The 22,281-nt window shown below is 43.1% G+C and overlaps 1 protein-coding gene across 1 annotated transcript in view; it reads right to left on the minus strand.

Annotated features, from left to right (window-relative positions):
- Positions 1-22,281, minus strand: part of LOC311529159 (transcription initiation factor TFIID subunit 4-like) — a 200,205-nt gene that overhangs the window by 104,100 nt on the left and 73,824 nt on the right. The window contains exons 11-12 of the mRNA XM_084644905.1: positions 20,058-20,188; positions 17,774-17,899 (exon numbers count right to left, since the gene is read on the minus strand). Of these exons, the coding sequence (XP_084501031.1) occupies positions 17,774-17,899; positions 20,058-20,188 (257 nt within the window). The remainder of the gene's footprint in view (positions 1-17,773; positions 17,900-20,057; positions 20,189-22,281) is intronic.

Genomic DNA, 22,281 nt, shown 5'->3' on the forward strand with positions numbered 1-22,281 from the left:
CCACTGCTGCAGTGCCTTAGAGAATTTTCAAAGAAGCACCATGGTATGTATTTCCAAGGAATGGAGGGTGTCATAGAATCATAGAATATCAGGGTTGGAAAGGACCCCAGAAGGTCATCTAGTCCAACCCCCTGCTCGAAGCAGGACCAATTCCCAGTTAAATCATCCCAGCCAGGGCTTTGTCAAGCCTGACCTTAAAAACCTCTAAGGAAGGAGATTCTACCACCTCCCTAGGTAACACATTCCAGTGTTTCACCACCCTCTTAGTGAAAAAGTTTTTCCTAATATCCAATCTAAGCCTCCCCCACTGCAACTTGAGACCATTACTTCTCGTTCTGTCATCTGCTACCATTGAGAACAGTCTAGAGCCATCCTCTTTGGAACCCCCTTTCAGGTAGTTGAAAGCAGCTATCAAATCCCCCCTCATTCTTCTCTTCTGCAGGCTAAACAATCCCAGCTCCCTCAGCCTCTCCTCATATGTGTTCCAGACCCCTAATCATTTTTGTTACCCTTCGCTGGACTCTCTCCAATTTATCCACATCCTTCTTGTTGTGTGGGGCCCAAAACTGGACACAGTACTCCAGATGAGGCCTCACCAATGTCGAATAGAGGGGAACGATCACGTCCCTCGATCTGCTCGCTATGCCCCTACTTATACATCCCAAAATGCCATTGGCCTTCTTGGCAACAAGGGCACACTGCTGACTCATATCCAGCTTCTCGTCCACTGTCACCCCTAGGTCCTTTTCCGCAGAACTGCTGCCTAGCCATTCGGTCCCTAGTCTGTAGCGGTGCATGGGATTCTTCCGTCCTAAGTGCAGGACTCTGCACTTATCTTTATTGAACCTCATCAGATTTCTTTTGGCCCAATCCTCCAATTTGTCTAGGTCCTTCTGTATCCTATCCCTCCCCTCCAGCGTATCTACCACTCCTCCCAGTTTAGTATCATCCGCAAATTTGCTGAGAGTGCAATCCACACCATCCTCCAGATCATTTATGAAGATATTGAACAAAACCGGCCCCAGGACCGACCCTTGGGGCACTCCACTTGATACCGGCTGCCAACTAGACATGGAGCCATTGATCACTACCCGTTGAGTCCGACAATCTAGCCAGCTTTCTACCCACCTTATAGTGCATTCATCCAGCCCATACTTCCTTAACTTGCTGACAAGAATACTGTGGGAGACCGTGTCAAAAGCTTTGCTAAAGTCAAGAAACAATACATCCACTGCTTTCCCTTCATCCACAGAACCAGTAATCTCATCATAAAAGGCGATTAGATTAGTCAGGCATGACCTTCCCTTGGTGAATCCATGCTGGCTGTTCCTGATCACTTTCCTCTCATGCAAGTGCTTCAGGATTGATTCTTTGAGGACCTGCTCCATGATTTTTCCAGGGACTGAGGTGAGGCTGACTGGCCTGTAGTTCCCAGGATCCTCCTTCTTCCCTTTTTTAAAGATTGGCACTACATTAGCCTTTTTCCAGTCATCCGGGACTTCCCCGGTTCACCACGAGTTTTCAAAGATAATGGCCAATAGCTCTGCAATCACAGCCGCCAATTCCTTCAGCACTCTCGGATGCAACTCGTCCGGCCCCATGGACTTGTGCACGTCCAGCTTTTCTAAATAGTCCCTAACCACCTCTATCTCCACAGAGGGCTGGCCATCTCTTCCCCATTTTGTGATGCCCAGCGCAGCAGTCTGAAATCTGAAATAGATTCTTAAAGCAACCAAGCTATTCTCTGCAGAGCTCCAGAACAAATAATAAAAATGGTCTGGGGGGTAAAAGCAGCCAGCCAACTCCCAAACAGATCTAAATAAGAGAATTTCATCAGCGGTGAAGACATACAGTAATGAGTGGCATTATATAGGTAATCTTATAGTTAAAGGCGAAGTTGACACCATGTTTAGAAGAATTCAGTGGGTTTATGGTTCTGCTACTAACACATTATTAAGTCTTTCTTTTTAAAAAAAATAGGACTGACTGCCTTTAGATTAATTGGAATCCAGACTTCATGTTATAGGGCTCACTGCTGCAATCAGTAGTGGTCTTTCTTGCTTTAGTGCATCGGTGAAATTCAGGAACTTTTATCTACCTTTCTTGTCAAGAATTAGACTTTTTAACAGAACGTTTAAAGTGGGAGGGAGGGAGGGGGAGGAACGGGGACAGGGTGCACTAAGGGGAGGGAAGAGGTGAGGAAGAGGAAGGGTGGAGTGGACCGGGGGCAGGAAGAGGTGGGGTGGGGTCTTGGGGGAAGGAGTAGTGTGGGGGTGGGGTCTGGGGCTGAGCAGGGGTTGAGCACCCCCGGGGAAAATCAGAAGCCGGCTTGGGGGTCTGTGAAAAATTTTAAATCAAAATGGGGGTCCTCAGGTTGCTAAAGTTTGAGAACTGTTGTCATAGTGTTCTTTCTTGCAGTTAGACAGCATTTGCATTTTTTTAAATGAACAAAGTTTACAAGTTTTATTTTTATATTTTAGTTGAATATATCCTCTTCCTGTAGCCATTTTTTCAAGACAGATAGAATATGAATAATTATGCATAAACCATAATTATGCATTATGGTCAGAATTATAATCCCTTTGCTCACAGTTCAAGAGGTTGTTATAATTTATCCACACAATTTGTAAAATCAGTGCTGCACTACATTTTACATTTTATGTCATTTACAAAAATGTAAGATATACTACTGGATTCAGAACCACTTTGGAGCCTTAAACTTAAAGGACTTGTGCTTTAAAAGCTCTCAGGGCTAGCACGTGATTGTCTTCTGCTTTCAGCAAGCACTTCCATCACAGTCTAGCACTAGGCACTTATAACCTCACTTTTTTTTTAATCTATATTGGGAGACTTTAATGTTTCAAATTAATCTTTTTCATTAAAGTTAAGAGTCACAACTGTAGGTGCTGCACTATTGAGAGCCACTGCTGTGCCAACAATTTCAATTTTAAACTTATTTTTCCCATTGGGTGACATCAGAACTTCACCCACAGCTGCACCAACTTATAACATTCACTTTTCATTAAAGAAGTTAAATTGGCAACATGAAACACTTTGCTTTCACATTAGCTGTGTTAATAAAAAGTGAAAGTTAAAAGCAGCATAGCTGAGGGTAAAACCCTATTCAAATTTGTGGTCACACTGAGGTGGCATGCAAAAGTAGACATCCAAAAGCTGCCTTTTTGTTTTGTTTTTAATTGTTAAAATGATAGAAAGTAACAAAATTTCAAATCCCCCAAAACTAAGCCCCCCACTTTCTTATCACAAATGAGCGGGCAGTTCCAGTTGAGAAAGGAGTATTGCATCAATTGTCACCCTCATTGTTAGTCTCGGGAGACAGGAAAAGGATTAAATGAGCATGGAGATTTAACTCTCCTCTCACTCAGAGAGATGGCCCCTACAGAAGAGGATGGAAGCCCATCGCCAGGATTGTAGTAGGAAACTTTGCTATTGCCACTATCTGCACTACATCTGTTCAGTGAATAGAGGATGGTAGCCTTGAGTGGTGTCAAATTCAGCACCATCTGTAAGCACTAAAATTACCTTTTAAACTGCACCAGAATACAATCCTTCGTTCACTAACCTAGTGACAATTTTTACCCAAAAGAGGCTATAAAAAAACATACAACACACCTATGATTGTTGTATTTATTTTTAGTACCCATGAATTTGGTTCTACCATAAACACTAAACAAAAAAACACTAAAATGAACGGACTAATAACTGAGTCCCGGGACCTGATAGGATGATAGATGCCATTCAATTAAACGTATGGTGAAAAAAATTCATTTGTCAATGTCACACATCATGTGCAATGAAGCCAGTATGATCACTTGAACTAACATTTTAAAGTAGTTTTATAAACAATTTTGAAATGATCAGCTTCCTTAAATATTGTAACATGGAATATTTTTTATTTCTTAATTCCTTGGACATAGACAACCCCTATCTACACATATCTAGTGTAAAAAGCATGTGACTATCCAAATATCCATTTAGAAATAAAATCAAGCCATTATCACCAATTATGGTTTCACATTCTGTTTTCTTTTGCCACCAAGAGCATTTCCATTATTGACCACATATTCAAAATCTTATTCTACTCTCACATGTAAGCCTTATACATCCCAGGTTTTTGAAACAGTAAACAAAAGAAACAAGTAAGGACCAACACTTTTAGCATAATGTAAAATCGGTGTTCTGCTCTCTTAGAAATCCCATTCAGAGCAGACCACATTAAATGTAAAGACAAATTCCTCAGCTGATTTCAGTCTGGCTTTTGACCTTTTTGTTGTTCGAAGACTGCTCTTTGCTGTCTCTCTCTAAGAATGCAATTTCCCCCACCCACCACTGACAGACAGATTCAAAGGCTCTCTCCCTTTTGCAGAAGGGAGCAAAGACCAGTGGATCCTGACTAGAAGTGCACAGAAGGGGTAGAGCAGGTTCTGATCCATGTTTCCTCTGTAGGGTTTGGGCTCCATGTATGCAGAGAAGGTGTGGCCAGCTGTTGTATGGCATTGTTCTCTCACCCCAGCATTTTTCACCAGCAAGACAAACCAAAATAAGGTAATGCTGATTCAGTCAGCATTATCTTGTGTGGATCCTCTTGCCACAATGTGGAACCCTCCCTTGAAAGCCATCTCCTCCAAATCTATGTTTTCATATTGAACTCATTACCATGGTGTCTGAGCCGGAAAGAGTGGGTCCAAGACAGGAGGTGGTTGGGGATCACAGTGGGTTTTGGGGGACAACCTCATTCCAGCCACTTCTACCAGGGAGAGAGTAGAAACACTGGGGAAAAAACCTGTGGACTTGACCATTAATCAGAAATGCCCTGACACATTCAGCTTTCCCTATCATCATACTCACCATACCACAGACATACACCAAACTTCTTCTATGGGCAGGTTACTCTATAACTGCCTGTTGTATGGTTTGTTGCACTTCCCCTCCCCCCAAAGCATCTGGTACTGAGTCCTGTTAGAGACAAGGTACTAGTCTAGATGGACCCCTGGTCTGATCAGGTAAAGCAATTCCTATATTCCTAAAATACTAACCTTAAAAATGAACCTAACTCACTCCTGTGGTTGTACTTTTATTCATAATAAACCACAGCACCATTAGAAAATGTCTACTTGTGATCGATCAGTTTCACATCTACAATACAATGAAAATAGGGGAATCGCTATATTCTGCCCAAATTATTGGCAAACTCTATGAGCTACAAGGAGTGGCCATGGCATTAGGAAAGTTCCAGTCAGATTATGGCTATTTTCATACTGATATTTCAGTATATCTTTAGGTGATAATCTTTAGTTAGACTTTGCTTTCCCTAAATTCTCTTTTTTCTTCTGTCTCCCTTGTCTGTAATTCTACTTATCATCCTCTCTAAAATATTTCCAGAATCTAATTCTGCCTGTTAAGATGCTTACCTATTTCCTAATCATGTCCTGATTTGACTACTGCATTTGCCTCTTTTATGCTCACCTATTATCAGGGCTTCAGAATCCTAGGGTCAAACTACCTTCTTACTCAAGAAAGTAAGACCATACTCCTTCCTTCCTCTATCACCTTTCACTGCTTTTTATCCATCTTCAAAAATCTAATGAAAAAATGCCAACTTGGTTTTCAAGTTGTTCCAGAACTCACCCCACTCAAGCGGTTTGACCCTTGTCTATTTGATCATCCCACTTATCAAAAGTTTGCCTCTTCTATCACTTCCTCCTGACTCTCCCAAGCTGGAAGAACTCTTTTACTCCATCTACCTGGAAATCTTTCCTTCTCCAGCATCTAGGCTTTGTCTACATCTGGAATTTCAGGCATTAGTGGAGCTTCACTGGTGTAAACATCTAGTGTAGACAAGATTTACACTGAGTGAGTCTGCACCAGTGTAAACTGTGTCTACATTAGGAATCTGTACTGGTGCAGCTATGCCAGCGGCTGAAATCCCAATGTAGACAAAGCCTTAGTTACTGAACAACTTTTGTTCTTTAAAACTTATCCTAAAATCTTCCTATTTAACTTGTGACTGGCTGTTTTATGAAGCATTTTTACATTTCAAAGCCTCTGTACATGGGAATGTGTATTGTACTGTATGTTGAGCAAGCCCATTAGAAAGCTGCATTTATAAAAAATAGCTTTTCAAATTTTTAGGTTCTCAGCATATCATGAATTCTAAAGCACCCAAGCTTTCTCACCCTGAATGAAACAATAGCGAAGACAGCATTCCCTATGTACAGTGGCAACACTATTAATAGGGCAATTAACAATAATTAGGTTATTGAGAACGAAAGCCAATGCTGGGATTTTTTTAGGAAACAATTGTTCCTAATTAACATTTCACAACAAGAGCTAAATTTACAGAAATCGGGCCATTTTGGTCAATTTCATAGTCATAGATTTTAAAAATCGTAAATGTCATGATTTCAGCAATTTAAATCTGAAATTTCACAGTATTGTAATTGTCGGGGTCCGGACCCAAAAAGGAGCTGTGGGGAAGTTGTAAGGTTATTGTAGAGGTCGGGGGGTTGCAGTACTGCTACCCTTACTTGTGTGCTGCTGCTGAAGGCAGTGCTTCCTTCAGAGTTGGGCAGCTGGAGAGCGGCGGCTGCTGGCCGGGAGCCCAGCTCTGAAGGCAGAGCCACCGCCAGCAGCAGTGCAGAAGGATGGCATGGTACGGTATTGCCACCCTTACTTCTGTGCGCAGAGCTGGGCCTTTGGTCAGCAGCCGCCACTCTCCGTCTGCCCTGCTCTGAAGGCAGCAGCACAGAAGTAAAACTGGCCCGGTATGGTATTGGCACCCTTACTTCTGCGCTGCTGCTGGCGGCGGTACTGGCCGGGAGCCCAGCTGTGAAGGCAGAGCTGCCGCCAGCAGCAGCGCAGAAGTAAGAATGGCCTGGTACGGTATTGCCACCCTCACTTCAGCGCTGCTGTGTGTAGAGCTGGGCCCTCAGTCAGCAGCCGCCGCTCGCTGGCTGCCCAGCTCTGAAGGCAGCACAGAAGTAAGGGTGGCAATACTGCGACCCCCCTAAAATAATCTTGTGACCCTCCCTCCCCCACAACTCCCTTTTGGGTCAGGACCCCCAATTTGAGAAACCCTGGTCTCCCTCATAAAATCTGTATACTATAGGGTAAAACCACACACTTTCACAGTGGAAGACCAGATTTCACAGTCCGTGATGTGTTTTTCATGGCCGTGAATTTGTGAGAGCCCTACTTAGACTGCCTAACCCTGATTTGGACAGACCACCTCTTAGGGTGCATAGGGAAGGCTGTGTGTCTGTCACGGAGGTCACGGATTCTGTGACTCTCCATGAGTTCTGCAGCAGCCAGTGCTGGCCCAGGAGGGCAGGCCCTGGGCCAGCAGCAGCAGTTTGGGTGTGTAGTGGGGGCTCAGGGCTGGGGCAGGGGATTCAGAGCGGCGCTTACCTGGGGTGGGGGTCCCCAGCTTCCACTAGCATGTCCCTGCAGCTTTTAGATGGAGAGGCCCGGGGGCTTCACACACTGCCCGGACCCACAGGCACCACCTCTGAAGTTTCCATTGGTGCAGTTCCCAGCCAATGTGAGCTGCAGAGCTGGTGCTTGTGGCAGGAGCAGTGTGCAGAGCCCCCCTGGCCACCCCTCCCGCTAGGAGCTGCAGGGACATGTGATGCCAGGTAGGGATCCTTCAAGCCCCACCAACCCTCCCCCCCAGCACTAGCGGGGATCCCGGGCCACGCCCTGCTGCCACCCACCCGCCCCCCCAGCACCTGTGGCACCCCCAGAGCACCCACAGCCCCCCTGGACCAAGTTTTAGTTAGGGGTATATAATAAAAGTCATGGATAGGTCATGGGCCGTGAATTTTTGTTTACTGCCCGTGAGCTGTCCATGACTTTTAGTAAAAGTACCCGTAACTAAAACGTAGCCTTTAGCATAGGTAGTTCAGTTTCCAAGAGCCAGTTCAATCACTGGCCTCCTGCTGACACAGATGTCAAAGAGTAGACCACTAACAGTCATCAGACAGTTACATATTTTGGTCAGTAGCTAAAATCCAGCTCAGCTGGCCTGGTAACAAGAGTGCCTGTTTAATGTATCTAACTGACAGCTCAAGTAATAGAACAAATGCGGCACTGTCTGTACCATTCTTGGCAAGACCAACCAACCGAAGATTCATACAACCGTGGAAGCTTAAGTCAGAAAAATCCCAGGAAGTCATCCAATCCAACAACCAGTCACTGTGGGATTTTCAAAAGTTTGTCTAGTTCAACTGTTTTCAAACCTTTTTCATTTGCAGACCCCTAAAAAATTTTGAATGGAGATGCAGACCCCTTCGGAAATTTTAGACATAGTCTGTGGATCCCTGGGTGTCCATCAACCACAGGTTGAAAACCATTCGTCTACTTCATTGTTAATGTTAATTTTTTATCATCAGCCTCTCTGATAGGACTTCAAACTACATTGCTAAATGCGGTAGAAGTTTTATTATAGGAATATATGATAACACTATGAAAGTCAATAAGAGCTGGATGGGAGTCACCAACTCTTTGCACACAGGCTATCAGATAGTAATAACTTTCAATCACTATGAAACTGGTCACATATGAACTGAACTGGAAGTGACATGGGGAGAAAGGTTCATTACTCCTTTACCAATCCCCTGAGCCCCCTAGTCCTTCAAGTTATTTAGGATCATTTACATATGAATGTTACAGAGCAAGGCAATTTAAAAAAGAAAAGATCAACTGGAGTCAACTACCATAACTCAAAAAATACAGACAGATGTACACAGAGAGGTTTACATTAAAAAGTAATTATTTATCTGGTGCTGTATGAGATTATCATCATATTATATTGTAAGAATAGAAATATATCACAATGTATAGTAAGATCAATAATATGGTAAGACAAATAACTCCCTTTTTAATATAAACCACTGTACTCACCCTCAATCTTCCAAGACAGACTCTACTCTCTACCTATTTTTCTGCAAGTTCGGCACTTCCCACACCCAACCTGCCAACAGAATGGTAGATGATTTACGATTTTCCCTTCCTCACTTCCATAGGAATTTTTCCTTTCAACGTCACAATTTCTTCTGTCACATATAGTTATAGACAGTCTATCTGGACTGAGCACCAAGAAATGACAGAACAATATTTTTAAGTATGGGTGCCACCAAGAAATACGATATTTTAGAGAAGAGGAGAATCAGGGAGGGATCTCTTTCCATTCAAGTAAGAGTCTAATGAAGCCCTTGCTAAGAAATAGCAGTCACAGTATGGCACATGACCTCCAGCCCAAGGAATGGGGAATTGGTTCTGTCATTTAACTACTGCTGGACTATAGCACTGGACACTCAGGAGTCACCTTTTATATGGAAATCAGGGAAATGGAAGCCCCAGTCCAGATTTGATATTAGTTCTCCCAATATCATTGGCTACAAGCACATTTGTAGAACTTTATTCAGAGAACATTTTGAATTTTGAAGCTTAAAATATTGAAATATCTATTAAAATGTACAGCAGACTATCACTGGAGTTATATAATCTTGGAAATTTGTGATGTAATGTTAGGGGAAAATTCCTAACCAAATTACTGCAAGATTCTATAGACTTTGGGCAAAAACCCAAATGGAATCATCTCAATGCTATTCAGTATCTTCATCAGGAACCTGGAAGACAATATAAAATCATTGCTGATGGTACAAAAATTGGTGGAGTGGAAAATAACGATGAGGACAGATCAGTTATACAGACCAACCTGGACTGCTTGGTAACGTGGGCGCTTTTGAACCGCATGCATTTTAATAGTGTCAAATGCAAGGTCATGCTATCTAGGAAAGTCACACATATAAGATGGGGGAATGTATCCTGGGAATCAAAGACTCAAATGAGGGGTGAACATGAACTTTGGATGGATAAACTGGAGAATATCAAGTAGGAGTACAAAGATGGTATTGCCTCTGTATAACAGAAAAGTCCAAAAATAAGGAACTCAAAGTCCAATGGTCTCGGAGTCTCTCCTCTGGCCACTCACTCATAGTCATTGACTATTCCCTTCTTAGTTTGTGGAAGCAGTAGGGGAACCCAGGCCAGCCCACTCCACATGGGTCACAGTCCAGGGCCCCTGTTCAGAGCAGCCAGATTTAACCCTTCTCAAGTTCCTTGTTATTCCCTGAACTGCTTCTAGCCTCTTGTTCTGTTTCTCTTTCTCTGGAGTGTTGGTTTCTCCGGCAGCTTCTCAGTTTGTTGGCAGGAGCATCTCTGTCCCTTTGCTCTCTCTGGAAGCTGCCCTGCCCTCCTGCCTTATAGCTCTTTTACCTTCACCGCTGCTGTAGGGTTGCCAATCAGCTCTGACTTAGCAGGAAGGCAGATTCTGTGATAACCCTTTGGTGTATAGACCACATGACACTCCTTTAACGTATAATCTGTTTGTACCCTTATGCTTTCATATTTTTCTATTATACTTCACCTATAATATCTAATAACTGTAATATTTATAATATCTGTTGTACACCATCTCCTGCTGGGTTAGGAGCAGCTCTATGAATTCATCATTTTCATGCAGTTGGTTTCTTGTAGTCTCACACAAGATTGTTCACTCTTTTAGTTACAAATCCATTCTTCAATCCTTCTATAATCATGAGAATTCAAGTTGTTGCATTTCTGCGTATTTTCTAGATCTTTGTTTCAGCAGGATTTAAAGGCACTAGGTATTTTGCAAGATCAGACTCTTATAAATCAAAACGGTTTTGTTCTGGAAGTAATGGATAAGAGATCCTTGATCTCCCAACATCCAACAAGATTAGAAAGGAAAACAAACATCACGGAAAAGAGAAAATAATTCAGAAGAGCATAGTTTGCAAACAGATAAAATGTTGAAAGGAATGCAAGATGAGAAGAAAAGAATTCAGAAACAGAAACCTAAAAAAGGAAGAAGAAATAAAAAATGAACAAAAGATAAGTAATATGTCTATTTCCACACAAACGTTTAAGATGTGCATAATTTTAGCATATAATTTTGCAAAGTATTTATAATGGGTGAAATTTGTGGAACAAGAGAAGAGAGAAAGATCTCATAGTCTGACACTTGCAAATATGGAAGGATCAGGAAAGAATTTTCTGTAGTATCTGGCTGGTGAATCTTGCTTATATGCTCAGGGTTTAGCTGATCGCCATATTTGGGGTCGGGAAGGAATTTTCCTCCAGGGCAGATTGGAAGAGGAGGTTTTTGCCTTCCTCTGTAGCATGGGGCACAGGTCACTTGCTGGAGGAGTCTCTGCTCCTTGAAGTCTTTAAACCACGATTTGAGGACTTCAATAGCTCAGACATAGGTGAGAGGTTTTTCGCAGGAGTGGTGGGTGAAATTCTGTGGACTGCGTTGTGCAGGCGGGCAGACTAGATGATCATAATGGTCCCTTCTGACCTAAATATCTATGAATCTATGAATCGGTGCACTGTAATACCCTAGGAAAAGCTAATGAAAAGGTATGTGATAAAATAAAACAAAGTAAGACTCAGTTATAATAGTCATAGGACTTTGAGACAAAGAAAAGAAAGAGGAAAATAATAAAAAGTAAGTAAAAGATGGGTGTTCAGAACAAATTCTTCCTTATCACAAATATAAACCACACAATAAGAGATCCTCAAAAGTGTATCTGAACACACATACTAGAGCATAATCCTACATGAGAAGGAGAACATGCCACAAAAGGAAGATAGTTTGAGATGACATAGAAAAAAAATTTTAAAGACATTTTTAACTTGTTTCCTGCTAAACCTGACCATTTGATTTTACAGTTTCTTCATACAAGTGGTACTCAAGGATATTTTAACTCACGATAATATGCAAAGAAACCTAAAAAGAAGTAAGACAGGCAAAGCTTACTTGGTTAGACCATACACCCATGTTGCTAATACTGACAGTTAGGATGGGATGATCAGATACTGTATGTACTTGAGGCTCAATGCTGCAATTTACTAAAGGATTCCATAGTAGCAGAGCAAATTCAGAGAAAAAACGGATACCTACCTTTTCGTAACTGTTGTTCTTTGAGGTATGTTGCTCATGTCCATTCCATTCTAGGAGCGTGTGTGCGCCCACATGCACAGTTGTCAGAGATTTTTGCCTTAGCAGTATCCGTAGGGCTGGCTGTGGCGCCCTCTGGAGTGCTATGCTCATGCAGCAGTATATCAAGCATCGCCGGCCCTACGTCCTTTCAGTTCCTTCTTGCCGGCAACTCCAAAAGAGGAGCAGGAGGGCAGGTAATGGAATGGACATGAGCAACAAATCTCGAAGAACAACAGTTACAAAAAGGTAGGTAACTGTATTTTCTTCTTCGAGTGCTTGCTCATGTCGATTCCATTCTAGGTGACACACCAGCAGTATTTATGGTGGTGGGCTTAGAGTTAACAGCTTAGTGGCTTGCAGTACTGCTCTACCGAAACCAGCATCATCCCAAGCCTGCTGGGTAAGTGCGTAGTGGGACAAAAAGGTATGGACCGATGACCTGGTGGCCACCCTATAGATGTCCTGGATAGGCACTTGGGCCAGAAAGGCTGCTGAAGAGGCCTGCGCCCTAGTAGAGGGGGCAGTGATATCCTGCCCTCAAGCGGCGGGTGGAAGGCTGAGATGGCCGCTAGATGGACTTTGATCGATGAGAGCGACAAGCCCTGGAGCTTGAGATGCAGGAGATAGTCTAGAATGAGTTGCGAGGAAGCTCGCTCAGGACGGACACCTTTATCCGCCATCCCATAGGTCAACTGCTTCCATTTGGCGAGGTAGCTTGCTCTTATGGAGGGCTTTCTACTTCCCAACAAGACTCACTGGATCCCGGTAGAGCACTGCCGCTCCTGTGTGGTTAGCCACGCAGCAGCCAAACCACCAGACGCAGCCCCTGCCATGGTTCTGGGACAACAGGTCCGCCCTGAGTGGCACTTGGAACGGAGTCACCACCAAGAGATCAAGCAGGGTGCTGAACCAGTGTTGGTGTGGCAACATTCGCACTATGAGGATGACCTTCACCCTGTCTTGCTTGATCTTCATGAGGACCCTGGGCAGCAATGGCTCTGGAGGGAAGGTGTACATCAGAGGCCCCACCACGGGAGCAGAAAGGCATCTGACAGGGATCCTCTGTCCATGCCCTGAAACGAGCAGAAAACATGGCATTTTCTGGTCTGCCTGGACATGAATAGGTCCACCCGGGGAGTTCCCCACTTGTGGGTGATAGAACTGACAACCTCCGGGTGAAGGGACCACTCGTGGCAAGACAAGAATGTCCTGCTGAGGCAGTCTGCCCAAGCGTTCTTGGCCCCTGGGAGGTAAGCAGCTATGAGATGGACACTGTGCTGCAGACAGAAGTCCCAGAGCCAGAGGGCTTCTTGGCAGAGGGCAGATGACCTAACTCCGCCCTGCCTGTTGTTATAGAAGACTGTGGCCATGTTGCCTGTCAGGTCCTGAACCACCACGCCTTGTATGTGAGGCAGAAAGGCCTGCCAGGCTAGGCAAGCCGCCTTGTGTTCCCTGATGTTGATGTGCAGGGACCGATAGTGACTGTACCAACGACCTTGCATACTGAGATTGCCCAGGTGGGTTCCTAATCCCAGGTCTGAAGCATCGCAAGAGTCACCGATGAGACTGGGGCTGCGCAGGAGACTCCTTCCAGCACCAATGTGGGATCTTGCCACCAGGCGAGAGATGACAGTACACTGTCGAGAATCCTGACCACCCGGTCCATGTTGTGCTGGCTGGGGACATAGACTGATGCCAGCCGTGCCTGTAGGAGTCTGAGGTGGAGTCATGCGTGCCGGACCACGTGCGTGCATGCCTCCATCTGACCTAACAGTCTCGGGCATGTGTGAGCGGTGGTGAGAGGTTGGGCATGCAGAGACGAGATGAGGTCCCCCATGGCTTGGAATTGAGTCTCGGGGAGGAAGGCACTGGCCCGAGTGGAGTCAAGTACCGCCCTGATAAATTGTGTGTGTTGCACTGGAGTCCAGGTTGACTTTTTCTCAATTATTATTAGGCCCAGGTTGAGACAGGTGGAACAGACCAGATCAAGATGCCTTTGCACCTGATCCGAGGACTGGCCCCTTATCAACCAATCATTGAGGTACGGGTAGATATGGACTCCCCAATGTCACAGATAAGCGGCCACTGGTGCTATACACTTTGTGAACACTCTCGGGGCTGATGAGAGACCAAAGGGCATCGCAGTGAACTGGAAATGGCGCTGGCCCAACATGAAACGGAGCAAATGCCAGTGGAAGCAAGCATCCTTTAACTCGAGGGTGACGTACCAGTCTCCCAGATCCAGGGATGGAATGACTGGGGAGACCATGCAAAACTTCAACTTTCTGAGAGACTTGTTGAGGCAACACAGATCTGAGGCCCCCTTTGACCTTCAGAACTAGAAAATAGCGGAAATAGAATCCTCCTTCCTTCCATGTTCTGCGGACTCTCAGGAGGTTTTTGACCTCATGAATGAGGAGTTGCTTGTGAGAAGGGTCCTTGAAGGAGGACAGGGAAGGGGGGCAGAAGGGTTGGTCGGCTATAAATTGCAGGTTATAGCCCAACAAAACTACGTCGAGAACCCAGCAGTTCAGGTGATATGGGACCAGGCTGATCGGAAAGGGCGAAGGTGGTTAAGGAAGATAGGGATCCGGTGCATTGACTGGGACATCGTCCTCGGGCACACCCTCAAAATGATTGCTTTTGCCTGCCTTGGTCCCTGGAAGGACCAGGCTGGGCAGGGGAAAAGATGATGACTGGTGGTGTCACTTAAGGCCCCTGTCTCTGTCCTTCTTTCTGTAGGAGCCTGACCAAGGGGCACCCCAAACCATGACAGCGGAGGAGGTGGGAGGCAGAACAGCTTTCTAGCCTGCTGAGGAGTATGCAGGCCTAAAGAGCGGAGGGTGGCCCGGAAATCTTTAAGGTCATGGAGCCTTGCATCAGTTATCTCTGAGAATAGCCCCATTCCCTCGAAAGGGAAGTCCTGGAGAGTAGTTTGCATCTCCTGGACAGCTCAGAGGTCTGTAACCAGGAACTGCGCCTCTGTAACCAGACCACCCTGGATGCCGCATCTGTGGCATCCCAGGCCATCTGGAGGGCACCTGGGGCCACAGCCTTGACCTCCTCCACCAAGGTGGCGAACTCCTGAGTCCAATCCTGTGGGAGACTCTCCTTGAACTTGCTGATGGAGTCCCACAGAAATTGAAATTGTATCTGCTGAGTAGGGCCTGATGGTTAGATACCCTAAACTGGAGGCTGGCTGTTGAATAAATCTTTCTGCCAAATAAGTCTAACTTCTTGGCATCTTTATTCCTGGGGGTGCCACTCGCCTGGCCCTTTCGTTGACAGCAGACACGACCAGGGACCCCGTGGGAGGGGGCATGTGCAGGTATTCAAATCCCGTTGCGCAGACACAGTACTACTTTTCCGCTTTCTTGGATGTGGGCAGAATAGAAAATGGGGTCTGCCATAGAGACTTGGCAATTTTCAAGACCCCTGGGGGCATGGGCAATGTCACCTGGGTTGGGGCGGAGGAAGGGATGACATTGAAGAGGTGGTCAGACTCCTCAGCTAGCTCCTGAACCTCCAACTTCAGGTTGGCAGTCACCCTCTTGAGTAGGGCTTGGTGCTCACTGAAGTCATCGGGGAGGGGGGCTATTGGTTTGCGAGGGCCCTGCCACCGCCTCATCTCCATGCGCCGGGGGTAGCTTGTCCGATGGAGCCTGGGAGGAGTATGGTGCTGGCATAACAAGCACCCCCCATGGGTCCCAGTATTGCCACTGGGTGGGCCATTGTCCTTGTCCCCATACCGGTGCTGAAGGGGCCTTCGCAGGTTCCCGGATAGGAGACTATTTGCCCCTTATGGGGGAAGGGCTGAACTGGCCCTCCAACCTGGACCCACTGCCCTTCTGGTGACCAGGGTGGGGCTGTCGAAGCCTGAGTCTGTTGACTGACCCTCGTCGGAGACTGGTATGGGGAAGGTGAGGGCCGCTGCCAGCCCGAAGAACGGTACGGGGTCCCCAGTGACCGGTGCCGCGACCAGGAATGGTACTGTACTGGATGGGACAAATGCCTGGGAGATCTGAGGCGATGGTGATCGGCGCCTTGGCAATCTCTAGTGTCATCTAGTATATCCTCATATCCAGTCCAATGCAGGGCTGTTCCCTAGAAATAACTTTGAAGTATCTTATGCTGAGCGTATAAAAATCAGCAATCTTTATAGTATATATTATAGAGAGGCTCATAAAATACAGGTACCAGGCTTCAAGATAAACTTTAAAAAGCTGCAGTTATATGTTTGTGAATATAAGAACATAAGAATGGCCATACTGGGTCAGATCAGTGGTCCATCTAGCCCAGTATCCTGTCTTCTGACAGTGGCTAATGCCAGGTGCTTCAGCAGGAAATGAACAGAACAGGCAAGCATCAAGTGATCCATCCCCTGTCATCCACTACCAGCTTCTGGCAAATAGAGGCTAGGGTCACAGATTATGATGTTGCATCCCTCCCCCATCTGAATCCAAGAAGAACTGTGACATAATGATCAGAATTCAAATCAGACAAATGCAGGTATTAAGAAATTACTGCACCAACATTTCTAGATATGTTGGGACAGATTCTATGCCCATGTGGTATTACTTCAGAATTACATTTATGTAAACAAGCAGAATTTAGCCAATTAATGAAACAAAATATCTTGAAAATTGAGAATTAAAAGTAAAAATCCACCACTGGCTCACTGCACTATGTTTAAGTACTGCAAATGTAAGATGGGATTTTAAAAGGACATAATGGAGTTAGGCACCTGTTGAAACTCAGTGGGAGTTGGGCACCTCATTCCCTTACACTACTTGGAAAATCTTATCCATAGTCATCTAGACCCAGAGGCCTCATTACAATAGAAGCTTGAGCTTGGGAAAAGTTGAATACCCACAACTCCCATGGATGTCAACGGGAGTTGCAGCACTTGGCACTGCTCCAGATCAGGGCAGGAGTGATTTTATAGATTACAGTAACTACAATAAATGAAGATAACCCAGTGCATTGAGAGTGGATTAATCACCTGAGTTTCCTTTTTTTTTTTAATTTTAAACTGGATACCTGCTTGAACATAACCTGTTTATGTGAACGACATACAATGTACTTTTACTATCAGCTTACAAAACTCTACATGAAAAATTGTTTAAATGGAAAATGTCTTTATATAATACTAGTAGTATTAGAGCTGGTCTCAAGTTTCAGTACAGATCAGTCAATTTATCCCCAATGGGGAATATTTTCCAGCAGAATGTATTACATCGGGCTTATGACAGCACAAATGGTGGCAAAGGTAATTGGGGATCCAACCTGAGCATGTGGACTAACATGCACTGGTGAAAAGCTACTGCACATGCACTTGCCGGGGGGAGTTACATGGGTCAGAGTATGGGGAAGGGATGTCACCAAAAGGAGAATGGTCAGAGCAGCTGAGCTTGATTACGCACTGGGGCTTTGTAAAGAGGGTCACACTGGCAGTTACCCTGAAAGTCTGGTGTAAAAGTTACAGCTTTGCCTCTCCCCGGTGTAAATACAGTCCAGGGCAAGGTTGGAGGCATCTGTGAATCTCCTTCCCCTGGCCCCCAATGTGCTCTGCTAACACTGGGTACATCTAGAAGTCACTTATTCAACCTCTCCTACATCAGCCTTGACGAACTTGGCCAATGTATATATACTTTTTTTTGTTATACTACCTTTTGATACATAAATGCTACTATTTGTTTTTTAAAAAGGAAATAAAACAGGTACCTTGGCTGCCTTTAACAAAATTTCCCTCTCTTGTTCATCTTTTCTTTGCTTTTCTAAACGCTCCAACTGTTCAAAAAACTTCAGCTGTGATCGAACATCTGTAGCCTGTTCATACCATTCATCGTCCTGGGAAATAAGAAACAAGTCATCTTAATAAAGCTATAAATCCCTAAGTGTTAACAAACAAGATGTACATGGTGAACCAATTTATTACAATAAGAAAATGAAGCCAACAGACTTATTTGTTGTATTGTAGCTACACAAGTAATTGATAAAATTATTTAATTAACATAACATTTTAAAATACAAAATATATGGACTGATTAATCAATGTCAGAGGTACCGCACACTTAAATAAATCAAAACAATAAATTAACTCACTGAAAAACTGTGGCATTTAATTTAATAATTCAGAAGACAATTAAACCTAGATATAAAATGCAGGTCCTATATTTATAGTTAACTGCAATACAGTTATAGAAATTGTCAAAAGATGTAGAACTTCAAAAAACATTTACAACTTAAAACATAAGTTAAAATAGATCTATACTAAAAATAAAATGGACGAAAGTAAGGCAAAAAAACTATGAACACAACATCAGCACTCAACAAATAATCATTTATGACACTGGCTGCATGCGAGCATGTCAGACATTTTTATGGAGAATGAGGGAGTTATCTATTGTTTTTTATGAACAACACATTGCACCTCTGTTTATCTGCTTGGTACTATCCTGCTTTACTGCATGGAGTTAAAGTATAGGAATTTGATGGGAGGAAACAAATAGGAAACAAATAATGGCATACATAAGGCACTGTCAGAGAACGAAATTATTGGGAAGCTATTAATTGAGGAATACCCTCTTGCCTATGCTAGCAAGGTTTATTCTTCCTGGGCCCAAACCTGGGATCAAAGGGGATACTAATGTTCCTGGCCAAGGGAAGAGAAAAAGTTGGGAATAACTGAGCAGCAGTGGCTGCAGATGAGTCTCTGAGAGACTCACACAGAGGATGTGGCAGGGTGTCTGGCTGCTATGTACCTTTGGATGAATAAACAATATGTTTATTTTCAATCACTTTAATCAGCCACTGGTCACAGACTCCTGAAAAGAAGATGTCTTGCAGATGCTAGTTAAGTACAATTGGGTCTGTCGCGTTTACATAGTTGGGACGCAGCCCTTCTGTTTCCCTGAGAGCCAGTTTAAGTGTGACTGGACCGTGGGGTTGAATCTTGGAGGTGAAGGAAGACAAGACAGTCACCTGAAGGGTCCACCTAAAAGGAACTAAGAGGGGTCCAAATTGCCACTTGCCCTGTGATCATGACCTCTTCATCTTGCTTTGATACTAGTTTAACATGGATAAAAATATCTTTAGTATTTAAGGTTAAGGAATAAAAATTTGATTTGTTTGTTAAAGATTTTCTATTTATTACCAGTGGTCAGAAACTAGCTTGCAATCTCTTACCAGCGCTCCCATAGTGTCAGATACCCAAATTATGTCACTTTTCTGTAAAATTATGATCACCAGCAATAGGCTCAAAGGACAATTTTAACTTCAAAGAAAATGTCATTGATTATTCAAAGTGTTGAACCTCTGAATTTTCAGGCTGCTGGTCTAAGAAAAATATGTGGCATTTCCCTCCGTTATTAATGAAAATACACTAGATATGCATTACAAAACAGTTAACGCTGATTTAAAATTATCATTTTTCATTTCAGTTTCAGGCCAATATGCAAGATCTCATCTTTGTAGTCTCTGACGTATTCGTCGCTTAGACCAATGTTCCTTTCAGCTAATTACATTTGTAACAGTACGTACTAATTTTTCTCACAGCCAAGAAGTAAGTAGAATTATAAGCTCTTTTAAAAGAAGGTTTACACATAAGGAAAGCAATTTCAATCCAAGATGTGGTTACCATGGTTCAGAGATAAGAGGCACTGAGAAACAGCAATTTCAACCATGACCCACAGTTAGGAACAGTTTAACTGCTGTCCCACAAGAGATTTTAGTATTGTTAATTGAAATAATCAGACAATAGGGATTTAAAGACAACATTCCATGGACAAGTTCTGTCATAGAGAAAGGCACCTAATAAATAAATAAATAAATAAATGGATAAATAATCTCATTAATTAAGCCTGGATAAATTCTGACCAAACCATGCCACAAACAGTGCAGATATTCCACCTATAGTCTGCTCAGAAAGGAAAGAATGGATTTATTACTGAAATACCTCAAACCATATCATTGGACAACATTCAGTACCACGTCTCTACATACTTACTTTGTGCGATTCCATTCGGTGCTGTGTTACCATTGTTACTTTTTCTATCACTGTTCTCAATCGGTTTTGTGTTGCATGGGAAATAAAGGTAACTACCTCAGGAGGCACATCTGTCATTCCTAATTTTTTAGCTGAAGCAGAAAAAAAAATGAAATTAGACTCGCAAAAACACCCCCTAACTTTCTCAGCACCATAACACAACAGCAATTACAAACACAGTACTTGAAATATCTCAAAAATGTCTCTCTTTAGTAAAGTTCCCTGGAAGGATTACTAGTCAGAGTACAGAGGGGAATGGAATGTATACAGTCTTAAGGTAGTGAAAAAATAAGGTACAATAGTCCTGAGAAGAAAATACAGAATATGCTGCAACAGACTATAAGGAAAGGAACATTTTTGGGGAAAACCTTATTGGAATAGCATTAGACACGCATAATAAATGGCTAGATATACATATCTTTCACGAGAGACACAAGCTGGGTGAGGCAATATCTTTTATTGGACCCACTTCTGTTGGTGAGAGAGCCAAGCTTTCGAGATACACAGTGCTCTTCTTCAGAACAGTCTCTGTCACCGATAGAAGTGGGTCCAATAAAAGATATTACCTCACCCACTTTGTCTCTCTAATATCCTGTGACCAACACGGCTATAACACCGCTGCATATCTATTTCACTTTCAGTTATTTATCAACTTATTAGGTGACCATTTGAAAGAAACTTTGGTTTAAAACATTTTTTGCTAATAAAAAAATTGGTTAAGAGTAAATTCTGAAGATATTAATAATCTTTTTTGCTTTTTCTCTTTCAAGACAAAAGTTGCATGTAATGGATGGTTAATTATGCTTAGTCTATAAACGTAATCAGAGTTATACAAAAATGTGAACATATGGAGCTTAGTATTAAAAAATCCTACAAGTGTATTTACACTCATGCATTTTACACCACTCTAGCAATGTAAAGGGGCTTAAATTGGGAGTAAATTATATTAATGCACATATTAAGGCTGCTTTACAGGACAAGAGCAGTGTGATGTGGGACTAGGGTAAATAAGAATCAGGCTGTAAGCATATCATTTTCATAGGTACCTAAGTGACTTAGGAGTCTTGGAACTTAAGCTCCTAATGGATTCAGTGCTTTCAAAAATATTGCACTATTTTTGTGCAAGCAATCTGTAAATTGTATCAGCATTTCTACTATCAACCCTGTTTCTTCAGCCTGAGGGAATTAGTGAGTAACAGGCCACTATGACAGGCAGACACCATAGGCCAGCTGGGCCCAAACAGTTCCTCCTCATGAACCCCGCAACAACACTGCAATTAGAAGCTGCAGGGGATTTTTAGAGTTGTATCCTTTGACCTGCACTAGAGGAGCTCTTCTCAGATGAACTGCATTTCTTTGCAGGACTGGGTCCTACAGAAAGATATAGCGGGTTCTGTTTTAAATGACTGAACCTTAATGGCTATTTCAGACATGCAATGACATGAAAAAAAAGTTCTGCTTAACCATTGTTAAGATGAACCAACAAAAGTTAGGAAAATCAGTGTTGAGGCTGACATGTTCTCTAAAAATCTGCCTGATTACAAGTTCACAATTGTGCCTATTGCACCCAAGAGAAAGATCTGTGCCACTGTTTTAAATCTATTTGCCTTTTGTACTATAACAGTGACATTTAACATAATTTTTAAACGTGTTTCATTTTGTTAAATAACGCAATCCTTGAGGGTTATTCATCCATCTTTCTTCACACATTCGTGATCTCTTGAAAAGATTTGTGATTGCATTTTTAAACGCTTATTATTATGTAAATGAAAGTTTTAAATGGCTTTTCTTTTAAAAGGCTGGAAAGTATTTAGGAAGTTCACTGCAGTTTATCTGAGTAACTTTCTATAATACACACACACTGGGCCAAATTCAACTCTCAGTTCTGCTGGATAAATAAGAAGTAACTTCTTTATTTTCAATTGAGTCCATTTGGATTAATTTCAGTGTAAATGTGATCAAAATATGGCCCAATGCACATTATGTATTATAACTGCATATTTACTACACATGCTACCTGTAAAAAATTCCTTACAATGTATTTGTCCAATATGAGACCACGAAACTTCAACTGCAGTTGGATTATCTAAAAACTATAATTGTAAACTAACTAATGTTTTGAAGTTATTTTAGCATTTGCCGTTTTATGCCAAGATTATATTAAGAGCAAATATTTTACAGTCAA

Source organism: Lepidochelys olivacea (assembly GCF_965140295.1).
Source record: "Lepidochelys olivacea isolate rLepOli2 genome assembly, chromosome: 12".
In the NCBI taxonomy this organism is placed as follows: Eukaryota; Metazoa; Chordata; order Testudines; family Cheloniidae; genus Lepidochelys; species Lepidochelys olivacea.